This window comes from Poromitra crassiceps, assembly GCF_964638095.1.
Source record: "Poromitra crassiceps genome assembly, chromosome: 13".
Taxonomy (NCBI): domain Eukaryota; kingdom Metazoa; phylum Chordata; class Actinopteri; order Beryciformes; family Melamphaidae; genus Poromitra; species Poromitra crassiceps.
In genome coordinates, this window is record NC_139644.1 from 32,939,125 (window position 1) to 32,957,644 (window position 18,520).

An 18,520-nucleotide genomic window follows, 5' to 3' on the forward strand; every position below is an offset into this window, starting at 1 on the left:
ATCAATCAATTATGTAATACTATTGTAGAACGCACTAATAGTGCCCACTGCCCACTGCCCAACTCACCCCACCCCACCCCACCCCCACCCTCCGCCCCCACCACACACACACACGCACACACACACACACACACACACACACACACACACACACACACACACACACACACACACACACACACACACACACACACACACACACACACACACACACACACACTCCTCCCTTGTCAACACGTCCTGCAGAAAGTCGCCACCCACTATAAAGAGCTGCGAGTTTCACTCCGCCTGTCAAGTGTTTCCACACGCTGCTGCCTGGAAACTCCACAGCGAGTATCGGCGGATTAAACAACACATTTCATTGCGAAGACAACCGAGATTTATCACATAACCCACAGCTAATGCGTAGGGTACAATGCACATTTCTATACGGACATAAAATGTAACATTTTACAGGAACAAAAATCGTCTTTCTAATTTTAATACAGGCGCATGAATGTAGTTCCAAACAAGATCATTTAGATTGTTTTTATTATATCAACATGCAGCCTTAAACATACTCTCGCAAGGTGGACGTTTATTTTAAGTTCAAGAATTAATTCCTGTCAAGATGGCAAGTCACCTTCCGTAGAAGAGCGACGATGGGAAAATGGGAGTTAACTATGGTAAGACAAACTTTTGAATGTATTTGAAGAAAAAACGTTTAGATGTAAATGCCTAACTGAAGTCTACAGAATGATTTATTTGTAACTGAATTTAATTAAGGAAAAGTGGGAAAAGAACAAACGTATTTTTGTGATGAGAGATGCTTCTTGTATCTGTTGAAATTATACAACTGTGCTATGGACAAAAACAAAATGCTTTTGGACTCCTATTGTTAAGATGGTCCTCCTGGCTCTCACTTGGTCCTGCTGTGAAAAGTTAGCTGTTAGCTGTTGCACTTCTAAATTATTTATTCTGAATAACCTCTGCATATTAATATTAGTCCAGAATAGTACACATCTGGAATATTATAGGCCTACTGCATCTTGGGTAATTGCAGGCTGTAAGTAGGCTATGGGCTTCTGAAGCATACTGTAGCGTCAAACAGCCTATTCTACATGTGTGACTGTGTTTATTTACCTTGTGTGTACCTAAGCATCTGTCACCGAGTCTTATTTATATGTTTTTGTATAATTTCTTGTTAATATTTGCATATTTTTTGCGTATTCTATATTTGCACACCCTCCAGTGGGCTGAGTTGTCTTACATAATGTTATTCATACATCCTGGCTGTGTGTAGAGTGCATAGTGCCACCACTAGTGCCCCTGCTGACAATGAGTGCCACTCAGTGACAGTAGGACACAATGCACAGTTTCCCCTCTGTGCTGAAGTCAATTAGGCTATTCTAGTTTGAAAGACAATGGGGTTGTGTGTTAGTCAGCACTAGCAGACACTGGAATAAAGTTATTTTTCCTGACCTATATACAGTAGGCTGGTCTGCTGTAAATAATTATGCTGTGACACATAGCCAGCTCCCATTTCATCCCCTTGTCTATAATGTCTTTAGTGAACGCTCGCTATGTGGCCATGTTGCCCAGACATGAGCTTGGAATAAATAGACACATTATGAGTTTAGAGACGTTCTCATTTAACATGCAATAAGTTGTCTAGATCTACTGTGGCCAATGACATTGGATATTGAAATGATTCAGATCATGACCCCCATGATATGCAATATATGCTGTGCTATTAATGCACAGAATAACCAGGACTATGCTTGAGTATCAAAAAAGGACTGTACATGATAGTGAAGGTTATCACTTTTCTCCCCAGTGCTCAAGTCAAAACTGATATTGACACCTATAGGCTTATTAATGAAACCATATAGAAAGAGACCAACTAAACCTATAGAAAGCAGCTCATGGGCAGTAAACAGGGTGGTTCCAGGTGAAAGTGTATTTTGTGCTGTATGGATAAAAAGACTGGCGATGTGTTGTGATCTAAACAGGTGGTGCTTTGATGGATGGAGTAAATGAAAAGGTGGATGAGAGCAGGGCCACACTGAGAGGGAGGAGGACTGACTACACAAGGGCAGTGATGAGCTAGATGTCAGCTTACATTATCGGTGCCTGATTTGGCAAATTCAAAATGGGAACACAGATTTCCAAGAGATCTGTCGTGTTTTGTTAATTATTGAGGAGGTTACTCATTTTTGGGGTAAGGGACCTCATATTGAGGCCGGAGAGTTCAACGGTCATTGACAGTACTTCATCATTTTAAAATTACAATCATATTGTCAGTTGTCTGCCTTTGACAGCCTTTTTACATGAAGCGACACAGCTGCTGTCTCATTATACCACAGATGATCGTGTTCCCAAACAGCAACGCCTGAATAAGCCTGAATAAGGTGCTCTACATAATAATGCTGTGGAGTGCTGTTGAACGTTCTGGAGGAGCTCTTGCTAAAACACTGATCGCTCTCACTGAGATGAAACAAGGTCTGATCTCTTGTAGGACTGGGTTAAATAGAATCTATAACAAATCGATATTCATTTGAAAGAACTGGCATCGATTCATAAATCCCAATATTGATCTTTTAATATTGGTGGATGCTTGAAGATTTAACCCCGTTGGACTTGCGTGGTTTGGTTCTTATGTAACGAGATCTGTAAACATTAATATTTTTAATATGTTAGAGGGTTCCTTGTACAATTTACAGCATTAGTTATTTGAGAATCTCTTTCATATCCTAGTAAGATTGGTATTGTAACTGAAATATCGATATTGTATCATATCGAATCCGAAATGGAATCGGGACCTTGTATCGAAATCGTATTGAATCTGGAAATCAGTGGCGACACCCAGTCCTGATCTCCTGTCTGAAAACATAATGCAAAAAAAATACAAACACAAATTTGAACAGTCTTCTCTTCTCCTATTGGCCAGCAGAGGATGAGCGAGGTTATGTAATAGAGAGCTTGCTGACATTCACACATTGTTTTGCATGTGTTTTCACATTTCACTTACGATGCACTAACCTTTGATAATCCTGTATTTATCCGTAAACATCAATTTCACGTCGCCCGACAAACTACCTGGAAATTTAAGGTTACTGCTGTGCTCAGTAGGTAAATTGTGAAAATGAAAACACTGGTGAACATCGGCAATCGGCATGTAAAGCGGACAACAGCTGATGATTACTGGTTGCTTGATCCACCTACAGCTCATCATCACAGGCCAACCTGTTTGTGTGGTGATCATCGGCTTGAGATGATGGTTATGACTACAGGGCAGATGTGTGGTCATCATAGGCTTGAGATGGTGATTATGATGTTGCAGACGGAGCTGCTGACTCACGCATGCAGGATCACCCAGAGGCTTAGTGGGGAGTCGTGTCATTTGTTTGTGTGTCCTGGCTGTTTGGTTATGGAGGCCTGCTGCTATTTTTACCTCCAGCACCCCGTGGCCCAGCCTCTGACCCTGGTGTTGTGACCACTAACATATGTCGTCTGTAGACGTCCTGACCTACATCAAGGGACAAGGGCTACTCTGGGCCAGTGTTGCCGTCAAGTCACTATCCATTGGAAACCCCTTTCTTAGTAGGGATGGGATGATATGCTTACTTCAGGATACGATACGATACGATACGATATGTGATATGGACTTCATGATTCAATACAACCGCGATACGATGTCATAAATTAAAGCACAAGGACTACAAATTATGAGTGTGCAGAATTATGTCTATGTCTAAGCCGCAAATCTTTCTAGCAAGGGCATTGGCTTGCTAGAATGTAAACAACAATTAAGAAATGTCATTACAAAGTGCAAATAATAATTTAGGTGAAAGTTTGCGTAATCGTGATGGTCGAGAAGTCTCATTTGTGATTACTACAGCAGTATAAAATGGAGCTAATAATCACAATTTCAGCCCCATGATACGTCACATTTTCATATCATGATATATTAAATTTCGATATAGGCTATCGTCCCATCCCTATTTCTTAGTGTGGGTGTAAACTAGACTCAAAGTCTAAATAAGCATGTTTCTCTACCTCCATCTGACGCAGAACCCAGTGCAGGAGTGGGGTGAGGAGTTCGAGGAGGGGGCGGTGTACGGGATCACCCTGCGGCGGGAGTCCCTCGCCTCCTCCTCCGCCCCCGGCGAGACCAAGCCATGCCAAGCCTTCGTCCAGTACCGGACCAGCAAGGTGCGCCGTCTCAAGGCCGCCACTCTGGACCTGCTGATCAGCCATCTGCTGGACCCCGGCTGCCAGGAGCAGGACTACGGGCGCATCTTCCTCTCCACATACAGGACCTTCACAAACATCTCCACGCTCATAGAGCTGCTCTTCCAGAGGTACTGTGAGAGGAATCCATGTTTATTTGATCCTTTATTTATCCAGGAATGTTGAGATATTGAGATACAGGAGCCGTGTTCGGAATGGTTCACTCACTCACTCACTCACTCACTCACTCACTCACTCACTATTTATTCCCCATTGTGTTTACCGTGTAGTGAACTATTTGGGAAATAATCAAACAAGTTTGGGACACTACCCTCTCCCTTGGTAAACACGACAGCATTGCATTGTGGTATATGGGAGAAAATGCAGGGTGCATTCGCTGTTCACTAGAAATTGCAGTGCATTGTGGGTATTTTATAATGAGTGGACTATAGTGAATCAAATTAACAGTTGAGAATTCGGACACTAGCGAAAAATGGCAAACACACTCCACTACTTCTGTAATAGGGAACGGTTTCAAATCGGGTTAAGGTCTTCTTCTTTGAGAGAGTCCTTGACAAGAAGTCAGCAAGGCAGTTTCACACAAAAAAGCAGTTTTGCATAAAGGCTCCATAAAGGAGGAGGTGATACGAGATGATAAAAAAAGTAGCTCAGTGGGTCAATACCCGTAACGGTCTCAAATCAAGGTTACATAAAACAGCAGTTATAGTGTCTCTGTCATGGTGTCACTGTCAGACAGCTGCATTTATTAGGCCTTCATGTCAGTTAACAATCAACCTTTTATACAACTGTCCAAAGTACCTTCACACTCGTTCTGTGCCACTGTGCCTTTTTCACTCTAGTTTTTCTCTAGTTAATGGTTAGCTAACGAGCTAAAGGTTAGCTAACGAGCTAAAGGTTAGTTAACGAGCCAAAGATTGGTGCTATGGCCCTGCAGCTCCCCTTGCCGTTCATTCAAAGTGGAACACTCATTCAAATTCAGACTCGCACCGCCATTCACACATTCTCTCTCTGGGTTTTTATAGCTCGGTCAACCATCGCAATTTGGCACCATTTTCATGTGGTTCCACCTTTTTTCTTCTGTTGATCATCTTCCCCTGCTCAGAAAGCACGCTCTTCTTTAAACACACTCCTGGTTACTCGCACTACCGAATACGACTTGGTGTAATTTGCGTGTCGGGGTGCAGATGAGAGGCCGTCTCTTCTGTGCGAAGAGACGTTGAAAAACAACTTCTGTACATTGCAAAGTCACCATCTTGCGTCAGGGACTCCCCCCAGCATTGTTTCCCTGACAAAGCAACAGCCTCCCACCATCTTTGATGTAATAATAACTACCTCGCAGGTGCTCATTACTGTGCTCCTTTCAACACCAACAATTACTGTAGGCACAGAGGTTTTAGATGGTGGTTAGCATTCCACCAGCTTCAGGGTAGCTGCATGGCAGGGGTCACGTAAGAAAACTATTATATTATAATAACCTGTCCTGAGAGTATGGCCACCAGCTCCATGGCCTTTTCATATCTGTGCCTGACTGTGTCCCTGTTTTCTCCTCATAGGGACAGTGCCATGTCAGATCTGGACAACAGTGAATGCTACAGGAGGTGGGTGGATGTGTTTTTTATCCAAATCCTACTACAGTATGGAGCAGTATGGGGAGTTTCATTATAAAATGAGATATTCGCCATTTAATCAAGTTACACCTTTCAAAAATTGCAGAGTGAATTTCAATATTTCATCAATTATCTAAAGTTATGAAGGCTTACATTTGAGTAATTTAGCCGACACTATGATGCAGCGATTTACAATGAAATGCAAGTCTCCATAATGTTGCAGGTTGCAGTCATTAAAGCTGTAACCCGAACCATTACTGTCCACTGCTGAAAGAATTGCTATATTGGCTCTGTTGTCTGTCTGTCAGCAGCCATATTTGCTCCAACACACTGCCTGCTCACTGATTGGGGCCAGTTAAATGACTCAATGTTACTGTCTCCCCAGCCCCCTGTTGACCCTGGTCCAGACATGGCTGGATGAGTACAGTGAGGACTTCAGGGACCCCCCCCTGCACCCCTCGCTCCGCCTGCTGCTGGACCACCTGAGGATCAGCTCTGCTGTGGCCGACAACATGCGCAGCCAGCCCAACTTCTGCTCCCTGGCTGGGCAGGCTGAGGGGCTGCTCAAGAGGTTCCAGAGAGAAGGTGAACCTCCACCACACAACATAACCTTAGAACCATTATGTGATGATACCTGGGCAGTTTTTTTAGACAATTGAGATGGGAAGGAAGTCTTGTCTGCAGTTACAGTAGGGATAACATCTATGCTGAAATGGCTTTTGTATGTTCCTTATCACAATCTTAATTGGATTATATGGCACAATTGTATGGACATTTACGGTTTTGGTTGCTGGTACCATTGCTGCTGTCCATGCCGTCAGTCTTATTATAGGTAACAATGATTGACAATCTCTGAAAAACGTGTGTGACCATGGTCTTTTCTTCCTCCCCTCTGTGTTTGTTCAGAAGCTGAGACAAACAGCAGCTCTGCCCAGGCAGATGTGGAGCAAGATGAGGTGATGAATGAATCTGGTGATGAAGGATCCGACTGTGAAAACTCTTTGCAAAAAGGTGACATCATGGATTTCTTCGTCTCGGCCATCGCAGAGCAGCTGACCCGGCTGGACTCTGTAAGTGAGAGGAACGGCGTCTCAACGTATCTTGTACTGTTATTCCTCCGAATCACAGGAGGACATCATCCATTTGCATTGGGAACTAGGAACATCGCAGTTGAGTGACGTCACACCCGAGTTGTCGGCATTCCTTTCAAACAGTCGGGAAACCAGCCAGGGTTAGCTCTAGCCAGGCTAGCCATTGTTAGCAATAACAGTTGATAACAATGCATTTCGGGGTATTTTGCACATACAAACACTGCAGCAACATGTCCACAGTTCTAGAGGTTAGACGGCACATTGTGTACAACTCACAGAAGTGCTAATAAACAGTATTTACTATAATTTTAACTACTGTTGAAGGGCAGAGCTGCCATCTTTGATTTTTGAGATCGGGGCTGGTGAGGCTCCCCCGAGTTCGGCGGAGAAAGTCCGAGGGCAGGTGACGTCACATGGTTCCTGACCTTTGAACCATGAAATCCCCAGCTCCCAGTACAAATGGAATGGCCCATTAGTGTAATGGAGTTTTCCATTGTGATTCTTGTTTGTTTCTTTCACATAAGCACCTTGAGATTTGTTTTACATTTTAAAGTGTGCTATATAAATTAAAGCCATTATTATTATTATTGCCATAAGAGAATGAACCACTTGGTTACTGCCAATTGAGCCCAACTTCCTTATGTTTAACAAGACCTGGAGTTCTGGGCTAATGATGAATTCCCTCCATGTTCCAGGCTCTGTTTGTCAGAGTGGTGCCCTACCAGTGTCTGGGCTGTGTGTGGTCCCAGAGAGACAAGAAGGAAAACATGTCCCCCACCATCCGGGCCACCATTGCCCAGTTCAACGGCGTCACCAACCGGGTCATCACGTCTCTGCTGTGCCGGCCCGCTGCCGGCAGCTCCAGCCCAACCTGCTCCCGCAGGACGCCCACCACGCCCACGCAAAGGGCCCGCATCATCGAGAAGTGGATCCGAGTAGCACAGGTCAGTCATAGGAAGCTATGCTGCTTGACCTGAAGCCATAATGGCTAATGATTAGACAACATTACCGACCGACCGACTGGCCAACCAATCTACTGACAGAGTGACCTATAGACCTGCTAAAAAAATGAGATTAACTGGAATATGCTATTTGAAATAAATATATGAGTAGTACTATATCCAATGTATTGAATCCATTGAACTCAAGGAATATTAATCAATTGTTTCTTCTACAGGAATGTCGTCAGCTGAAGAACTTCTCCTCTCTGAGGGCAATCCTGTCGGCCCTTCAGTCTAATGCGGTTTACAGGCTGAGGAAGACCTGGGCTGCTGTTAGCAGGTAGGCACTGTAGGCAGGAACACCTGGGCTGTTGTTAGCAGGTAGGCACTGCAGGCAGGAAGACCTGGGCTGTTGTTAGCAGGTAGGCGCTGCAGGCAGGAAGACCTGGGCTGTTGTTAGCAGGTAGGCACTGCAGGCAGGAACACCTGGGCTGCTGCTAGCATGTAGGCACTGCAGGCAGGAAGACCTGGGCTGTTGTTAGCAGGTAGGCACTGCAGGCAGGAAGACCTGGGCTGTTGTTAGCATGTAGGCGCTGCAGGCAGGAAGACCTGGGCTGTTGTTAGCAGGTAGGCACTGCAGGCAGGAAGACCTGGGCTGCTGCTAGCATGTAGGCACTGCAGGTAGGAACACCTGGGCTGTTGTTAGCATGTAGGCACTGCAGGCAGGAACACCTGGGCTGTTGTTAGCAGGTAGGCGCTGCAGGCAGGAAGACCTGGGCTGTTGTTAGCATGTAGGCGCTGCAGGCAGGAAGACCTGGGCTGTTGTTAGCAGGTAGGCACTGCAGGCAGGAAGACCTTGGCTGCTGCTAGCATGTAGGCACTGCAGGCAGGAACACCTGGGCTGTTGTTAGCAGGTAGGCACTGCAGGCAGGAAGACCTGGGCTGCAGTTAGCAGGTAGGCACTGCAGGCATGAAGACCTGGGCTGCTGTTAGCAGGTAGGCACTGCAGGCAGGAAGACCTGGGCTGTTGTTAGCAGGTAGGCACTGCAGGCAGGAAGACCTGGGCTGCAGTTAGCAGGTAGGCACTGCAGGCATGAAGACCTGGGCTGCTGTTAGCAGGTAGGCACTGCAGGCAGGAAGACCTGGGCTGCTGTTAGCAGGTAGGCACTGCAGGCAGGAAGACCTGGCTGCTGTTAGCAGGTAGGCACTGCAGGCAGGAAGACCTGGGCTGCTGTTAGCAGGTAGGCACTGCAGGCAGGAAGACCTGGGCTGCTGTTAGCATGTAGGCACTGCAGGCAGGAAGACCTGGGCTGTTGTTAGCAGGTAGGCACTGCAGGCAGGAAGACCTGGGCTGTTGTTAGCAGGTAGGCACTGCAGGCAGGAAGACCTGGGCTGCTGTTAGCACGTAGGCCATGCAGGGAGAGGGGACACAAGGACTGGGCTGGCTCATAGACATTGAAAAGTCTAGGGTTGGGCCTGTCTCTATGGCTCTGTTATATTGAGTTCTACATAATTATCCTTTAACGAGGTCATTGAACCCTCATCACAATTCAATGTAATTTAAGATGCAATTCAGCAAATGTCTCTCTTTTGGGTGACTGATATTTCATCTCAAGTCATACATAATACCGTAACAATAATCATATATCCATAACATTCCAGTGAACAATAATAATGTCAAGGTCAAGGATAACTGAATTGAACTATAACCTTTGTTCTAAGGCAGATAGCATCCAGAGTGCTCTGATGGTGGTCATATAACTCTGGTTGTAATGACATAACCTGCGTTCTTGGATCAAGAAGTGAAAGTTAAAATGTAAATGTCTGCCATTGTAAATACTGTAACAGTTCATCATGATTGCAAAGTGGCCATTTTTGGACTAAATAGATGTGAATTTAATACAGATGGCTTTTCTTTCTGTTTCTAGGGACAGCATGGCCACCTTTGAGAACTTGTGGGAGACCTTTCCTGATGAGAACTGCGTTCTGACCAACAGAGAGATCCTGGTCGAGGTGAGGAGGACAAAAGATGGAAGGGATGAATAGCTTGTTATAAAGCATGTCACATCTATCACCACAATCTTGAACTTATGTGGATTTCTTTGTGTTAAATAGCACATGGAAACAGAAAAATGCCCTCGAGTTTAAGACAAATCAAATCATTAACCAACCAAGTACATAGTGGGGCAACAGTGTTTCAACAACTGGTGCTTTACTGGAATCTCTAAGAATATTTGTGATCTTAAACAGGTCAAGATACATCCACGCAATACACACATAATAGATTTTTACTTGCTCAACTTGTTCTTAGATGTTTTCCCAACTTTTCAATGTACATGGATTTTCTCCGGACTTATGAAAACATCTTGTAGGTTAATGTTTCTGTTCGGTTAATGTTTAGAGAAATAGTTGAACAGACTGTTAATGGGAAGCTAGTGTTCTCAAACGTGTGTGTGTGTGTGCCTCCTTCAGGTGCGTCAGAGGTGCTCAGTGTGTCGAGGCCACAGTGAAAGCACTCATAAGTCAATATCAGTACTTTTCCACAACATCTAAGCAACGTCCGCTCATATTCGCTGCGGCACAATCGTGCGCAAATTGATTCCCGATGGAAATGCTTTAAGCGTCTCGCACCTTTTTACCTGGTTGTTCTCCTCCACTTTGCTTTGTAGCAGGTTTCAGCCGCGCCCCTTTAATAAAGGCAGCTTGACTCACTGTACACACACACATACACACACACACACACACACACACACACACAGAGAAGTGAAAATCATAGCCAATGTTTTTAATTTTCAATTCACTGATTCAACAATGTATCCATAACCTCATGCTGAATATAGCTCTATCTGACCCCCTTTTCATAGGACGGAGGCCAGCCGGCTCTGGATAACATTTCTCCCAAGATATCCAAGCGGTGTGCAGTCGCCAGGCAGATGGTAAGCCATACAGTACCTCAGGCAGGGTGAGAGTAGAGTGAGAAGTGAGACGAAGCCTACTGCTATCAGTAACCGAGGTCTAGTTCAGCCTAAATGCTAAACAGTGATCTTCTTCTTCAGTTACAACAAACTCGCTACTGTACTGTGGGAATAAAAATAAATAAATAAATAAATAAATAAAAGATCACATGGCGAGTGAGGAAAAACCTGGTCAGTTGATCTTATAATCCTTTGCAATGTGGGGAAAGAGAACGGGAGGATTGCCAAGGTATTGTCTTGTCAGTAGTTTTTACCTCAGGCTCGTTTTTTATTTCATCTATTCAAAAAGTTCCACCTACAATCCAAATCTTCCCATATTATCCAAGTCAACCACAAGAGCCTGTGCTGCCGTGTGGGAGGAGCAGCTCAAGCCTATCTTTAGCCGCTGGCTCTCAGTGCCTCTGACCAGTTTCAAATGGCCTCAGATTACCAGGATTACAGGCCAGTAATAATAGACTGTGACAGGTCCTTTTATGAGTCATATGCGTGTTCTCCCGGGCAGTAACGTGAACCTGCTGTGCTGCTGCTGTGACGTACCTTTACTGTATGTGAAGATACACCGATCTCAATGCATTTCTGGAAGAAAGAGGCACAGAAACTATTGAAAAGTATTGAAAAGCATTGAAAGCAACACAAAGCATTGAAAACTCCAAGTAGGGCTATTGGGACCAAAATCATATATCATATCAGGTATTTTCTATGAAGTCGGCTATATATTAATTTGTAAATTGGTGCTTTCACAAAAAAAATGACACAATGAGATTTTTGATAAATCATCATTAATAATGTGGATATAATTACCAAGTGGGTAAAGGCAAATAAAGGAACAGCCTGGTAAAGTTCAGAAAATGACATCATTTTGCTGTAATGCAGCCTTTAAAAGCAGGAAAAGACAGCACTTGTGCCATAACGCGATATTACGATATCCAAAATCGAAGATGATATCTAGTCTCATATCACAATATCAATATGATATTGTGCAGATTCCATGGCATTGTAGTATAGAAATGACGCTGTAACCTGAAGCGCTGTGTGTGTGCAGTCATAGACCGGTCTTGTGTGTGTGTTGTGTCTCTGCAGAGTACCTCTAGTGGAGTGGTTCCCTACCTGGGCACCTACCTGACTGCCCTCACCATGCTGGACACGGCTCTCCCAGACACTATGGAGGTACATACCATGGCCTGAATGGGAGTTCCTGTGTAACGCATTGATTCACCATTGAAATAAAACTAGAGTAATAATTGATTAATTGATTGGATTTATATAGCGCCTTTCAAGACACTCAAAGCGATAGTAGATATTAACACTTTCAAATCAGTCTCTTTTCAGATGAAGCCAATAACTTAGAAAACTAAATACAGAATGATGTGTTATTCGCATGTAGTAGATACGATAATGTTTTCAAATTTTCTTGTATAATTAATCGTAGATTTCTTAGAATCAATATTTATTCTTAACTTGTTCTTTTGACAGAGCGGGCTCATCAACTTTGAGAAGAGGAGGAGGGTAAGTGTGGTTCCTCTTTTTATCCTCTTCCATATCTTTCACTTTCATTTAATTGTATTTATTATTATTTTCAATTTAATTTTAATTACAGTAGAAGGCAAGAACGCAAACAACAATGTCCAACAAATATTACACACACTCTTGTTATTACCACTACCTTCTTTTCTCTGAGTCTCCTTGCATGTTAGTTTTGGTTGAGTAATGAGAGTTGATAGTGTATTCTTACTTGACACACTTGACAAGGGGAGAGACCTGGCTGTTTGTGGCCTACTTTCATCTACATTTATCTCTCTCAGAAAGCCTCCAGCTTCACGACAGTTCAAAGTATCATGGTGCCTTGTTGCTCAAGGCAGGCTTATGTAAGCACTCGAGGCTCTCTGTCACTCCAGTTGACCTGTTCTTCCATCTCTCCTCTCCTCTCCCTCCAGGAGTTTGACATTCTGTCGCAGATTCGGCTGCTCCAGGCATCCTGTTCCCAGTACAACCTGCCCCAGCACCCCAGGATCGCTGCCTGGCTGCAGGGACCCAAGCTGCTCACTGACCAGGAGAGGTGAGGTGGAGAAAGTGTTTCAGTGTCCACTTCAAGATCCACAGTAGTGCTCCTTATTTATATATGTGTATATATACGTATATATATATATATATATATATATATATATATATATATATATATATATATATATATATATATATATACTGTATATATATATCCCTCATTGTTTTAAAAGTTCAATGAGGAGAGTCTGTGATAGGATCAGGCTGTACAGTGTAACCCACTCCCGATGGCCCAACAACAGCGTTGGTAGTTGCATAATATAATGTGAAATGTAAAAATTCCTCTGCTGACATTTCCTTCCCCATGAGGACAAATAAAGGCGCGTAGTTTTCTAAGAAAAACTCTCGGCACTTAAACAATGTGCTGTCATAACGCATGGATTAATCATATATCTGTGTGTACTTAATACTTATTCATACTGTGGCAATTAATCATTTCTGGTTTTGTTATCGGTCGGAACACCAGATTTAACAATGCTATCTAGACTAGAGTCAGAGTCTCGTCACATAGAACCAGTGAGTGACCCTTGACACAAATGATAATCTGTCATTTTTGTAACTGAACACAGTTTTGCTATTCTGTCTAGCCGATTGATAACAAAACCATTGACTGGATAACACAATAGTGATTCATTCCACATCCAGTGTATACCAGGTCCATGAAAGCTTAGTACTTTTGCTGCATTAGGTAGATTTCTCCCAGGCAATTGATGTGCTTTTATGTAACAGGAAGTCGGCGTCAGTGATTTGTTTGGAATAAACCAGAACAAGTGGCTAGTTAGCATGAGCAGCGATAGCCACCATGAGAGCAGGCAAAGAACAGACTAGAACTGGGATTTTCAAAGTGTGACACTGCGGGCCTCCTCTCATCCCTCAGAAAAAGCCTGGAACCCCCCTCCCCAGTTTACTTGCTTAGTTACGCTCAATTCCTAGATGTCTATGGGATCATGTTATTTGATCCCATAGACACTCAATAACTGAGCCAAGATAGCCTGATGAGAAGCTTGACTTCAGAATACATAAAAAAGTCTGTCACTCTGTCTGAAGGCATTTATTTGTTTCTGACTCTGGGAGTGTGTGGTCAACCTTTTCACAACTAATGTAATAACTAATGCAATATTTTTTCCATTCCATTCACTGAGCCTCCCCCCTCCCCGCCTCCCACTTTTAAAACCTCTGGACTAGAAGAAACGATAAAGTAATAATCTCTTTGATCACCACTGGAATGACTGCTTAGCACCAAAGATTAAAAAAAAAAACAAGACAAAAATGTAGATCAGCTCTTTAAGTGCCTCAACACTCGCCAACCACCGATCAGCACAAACAAAGTTTTCCTATGTAAATTAAAAGCTGCCTTCAAGTCTTTAAATATTTACATGTGTTTACAGCTATGAACTGTCCAGACAGCTGGAGCCCCCAGTGGATCTCTGCTCCCCAACGCCCTGGAGCCACCGCACACTCACAAAGAAACTCTCCTCGTGAGTATTGCAATCTAATGTTCTAATCTAGTCATCTGCGTACTGCTGTTGACGCGTGCACAGTGCGCGTTCAGGATATGTACAGCGTGTTGACACGTGCACAGTGCAGTGCACGTTCATGATATGTACAGTGATAGACTTGAACACAACAAATACACTTTGAAATCCCAGCTGTCAGTGATAGAATCAGTGACAGTCGTCAAAATGTCCTGGCTGACCCGCTTTCTAAATTTGGGTACCTTTGCCATCACTTGGAAGAACTATATTTTGGGTTAGGGTTAGTGTTATATCATTTTTATACGCATTGTTATGCAACACATAGTAAAGTGAAACTAAAGTAAATATTGCAGCATTGTATGTATTCCGAGGATTTGAAATGCATGGACAGTATTTTTGTTTTTATGATACTTTGTCATAAACAGTGATTGTTGGCTTGGGCTATCGTGTGACTTGGGCTATCGTGTGACAGCAAACAAATTACAAACACTCATTGTTTGCCTAACAAAGCGCCCCGTGTGGCGATGTAAGAGAATACTAAAACTAGTAAAACTCCAACTTTTAATCGTAAAACGTACGGCTAATGCATTTGATCCTGCTTTTTTATTCATATCGTCGGTTCTCTCTGTCTTTAGCCTCCTAACAGTGAGTGAAGGATCTAAGAAGCTACTGGCAGACCAGATCAGTGTGTCGTCTTCTGGATCCAGTGGATCTGACATGGAGGACCTATCCTCACCAAACTCAACCTGTTCCATCGGACTGCAGGTAAATATAGCTATTTTGTTTGTGTGTGTATCCATCTCATTGTCTCATCCTTGTTTCTGTCCACCCCTTGTCCTCATTTGTGCAATCAGTGGTGTCCTTGTTGAAGGTTTTGTTCAGGCCGCGCCTTCATCCAATGGATCTCTGTGTTCAGCAAAACGTCCACTAGAACACTTCACAACAAAACAATCAGCCCCTTTCTAAGCAGTCACACACACCCTGAAGCGTTTGTAATCGGCAGTTAAATACAATGACTGGCCTTCACGTCAAACGAGGGACACTTATGTCATCTCTCATCACAACAGATCCTCATTGATGGGCTATCCAAACTAGTGCGCATCCTTGAGAAGTGGAATTTCCAATGGGCCGCGGTCCTTAAAGCCGAGCTGGAGTAGTGTTTGTTTAATGGAGCAGGGATCTCACTGCTTGGTTGTCCCCTGCAGAGAAATCAGTTTCTCCAACAACAACAACAGAAAGTATCTATATTCTCTTTGTCTCATTTCTGTCACTCTTTCTCCCTCTTGTCTCCTCTCTCTTCTCTCTTGCAGTCCCTTTCCAACTCTTGCAACAATGTGTCCGAGGTCTTCTCGTCTTCCTCCTCTTCGCCCTGCTCCTCCACCGCCTCCTCTCCGGACTCTCCCACTCCGTCCAGCTCCTCCTCGGGTTCCCAGTCGGATCTGTGCACTCCGGCCGCGTCGGCCGGCGGCGCCCGGCCCAAACCCAGCCTGGCCTCGCAGCACAAACGCTCCGTGTCCATGACCTCCCTGCCCCTCTATAACCGCCAGGTGGCCGACTCCTGCATAGTCAGGGTCAGCGTGGAGCTGGGCAGTCACAATGGCAACATGTATAAGAGCATCCTGGTGAGTGCATCCTGAAATGTCGGTTGGAAAATGTTGGAAAAACTTATTGGTGTAAACTTAGTAGATATTTAGTGAACATTCAAAATGTATTTGTAAGGACGGATTGGTATATGCACTACACCTTTAACATTTAGAATGGGCCGAAGGGGCAGTGCACATGACTGAAACTTCTGATCTTAAGACATCAGCTCAAGGTTGCCATGAGGGAAACAGGGAAACGTAATGCAAAGGTTGGCTTTTAGGCGAGTGGCTAGAGTGTTTCAAGTCAGTGACTTCCTGTTAGGTATGTGTGTTAATGGTGCATATGACTTGTTGTCCTTCATAGTTGACCAGCCAGGACAAAACTGCCCAGGTGATTCAGAGGGCACTGGAGAAGCATCACCTCGAACACATGAGCTGCCAGGACTTCACCCTCACACAGGTCATCTCCCTGGGCAGAGGTCAGAACAGAAACGCTTATTCTACGTGTTCTTGGTGCTGTAATATCGAAAAGAATATACAGTATATGAAATGACAAAGGCCAATGTCCACTTTTGACAACCTGTTTCTTCTCTTTCTTTTCAGAGTTGCTCATACCAGACAAAGCAAACGTCTTCTATGCCATGTCCACCACAGCAAACTATGACTTTGTTTTGCGTCAATTCCCAAAAGGCCAGAAGAGGAAACCACTGAGAGCCACTTGCAGTCTCGGACGGTACACAAAATAGTGCCTCGTCGGATCTGCAAGCAAAGTCTACCAGTGCAAGATGTACTGAGCTCAGGGACTTGCTTACTTTTAATATCTGTTCATAAGAAAAGTGGGAAAGCAAGTACAGTACAGTATGTCCTTCATGACGCTCCGTCCATTTTGGATGCCGGAGAGGTGAAAATGTGAAGTAACCATGTTAACTGACAAGATTATGCAATGGCACTTTATGAAGAAGAATGCGTGCACACCTCCAAGACGGAGGGAGGGGGTTAGGGGAGACTGCTTTTAAAAACACTGAACAGAAATGCCTTTAATTCCCGGTGGAATAAACTCTCTGTGAATCCGGCCGTTGAACCTGGAAAACGGAACACATTCCTTTTGAACAGTTTCCCTGGAGTGTTTTACCTCTTGGTAAATGGTCACAGGATGGAAGCACATGACACAATCAAGGGTGCAAATAGCAGCCATTGGTTTTAACTTTTGAGAGAGTGCTGTTAGATCTCGTGCACTGAACGCACACTGTGACCTATTTACACGCGGACATTGAGAAACGACTGACAATTTCCCAACGCAGCTGAGCACCATTAATAACCCGTGTTTAAAAGGGAATGGGGTCAAACGCTGTATGGACATAACAGTAGTTAAACTCCTGAGGCCCCCGGGCAGCTTCTCAGTCACTTGAGATGAGTGTGTGCTGGCTGTGCGTGTGCGTCGCTGTGCCGGTGCCACCTGAACAGTGGGCGGGGGCGGACTCATCGGATCACCGTGTTCTTTGGGAGCATTCCGAGGACGTCACCGTGGCGTGATGCTCATCCACCGTGTTCTTTGGGAGCTTTCTGAGGATGTCACCGTGGCGTGATACTCATCATGTGCGGCAGAATGGCAGCGCGGCAGCAGCAGCCCCGACTGGAAGGATGGCATTCCTGAGTCGGGGTAACCATGGCAGCAGATGACGGACAGATGCACGCGTGTGAACGGCTATCTAGATTTAGGCCTATGTTGATGACCTAACGATGATTGCCTTGTTGTATAACACCGACTAGAATTTCTATGTGCTACTATGTGATTTGGATTTTTTGCTTTTAGGTTTCATAATGTTTTGTATTTATTTCTCCACTGTTGCACTGTGGTTCATGTTGATCCCACTGGTGATTAATTGTGCACCTTAACATGTTCTTTTGATTCACTTGGTGGCTTTAAGTTGTGTTTTGAATGGTAATAAAATGTGATGAAAAAGGTTTATTTATTATGATAAATATCTTGAGGGATTTCTGGGATTAATGGGATATACTAACTTTTGAGGGCGTGGCCACTAGGGGGCGAGGCGTCTAAGAATCCATATTCCAATCGAGAGTCCATATGAGTGATGATGATTTCGCACATCAATAAAGGTGGGATTGTTAAGGCCACAGGGAAGTAAGATTAGGTTAATATATTGAATTGTTTGGTTATTATGTGGTTTTTGTTTGGAAGCTGGATCACACCAGTAGCATATGTGGCCACTAAGGGCAGACCGGCCAGGTCGCTGATGATGTCATACGTGGCCACTAGGGGCCGAGTGATGAAGTCATACCCACTGATGATGTCAGACATTGTGACATCAACAGTGATGTCATACATCCTGCTGAGGTTATAAATTGGACGACTCTTGCTCATAGCACAAATCCTGAACCTGCGGCAACAACATAATAGAGCATGGCTGACCAATTTTTTGGGGCCTCCCGTTTGTTTTGGCCCACCATGGATTTGAAAAAAATAAATAATAATAATACGCGTCTTTCAGAGGCTCTGGCAGCTCATTTTTAAAGCTACCGTGATGATCCTTAT

General features: G+C 44.1%; 1 protein-coding gene across 1 annotated transcript; it reads left to right on the forward strand.

The window, feature by feature from the left end:
- The first annotated feature begins 321 nt into the window (after window positions 1–321).
- LOC310787140 (ral guanine nucleotide dissociation stimulator-like 1) lies at window positions 322–17,927 on the forward strand. The gene is made up of 17 exons (XM_083648490.1): window positions 322–665; window positions 4,054–4,343; window positions 5,787–5,831; window positions 6,226–6,425; window positions 6,747–6,910; window positions 7,627–7,875; window positions 8,109–8,212; window positions 9,801–9,885; window positions 10,737–10,808; window positions 11,928–12,014; window positions 12,321–12,353; window positions 12,782–12,903; window positions 14,297–14,386; window positions 15,019–15,148; window positions 15,694–16,005; window positions 16,331–16,445; window positions 16,570–17,927. Exons 1-17 carry the CDS (start codon window positions 642–644, stop codon window positions 16,710–16,712), a joined length of 2,265 nt encoding a protein of 754 aa, XP_083504616.1. The 5' UTR covers window positions 322–641; the 3' UTR covers window positions 16,713–17,927.
- Window positions 17,928–18,520: the final 593 nt, after the last annotated feature.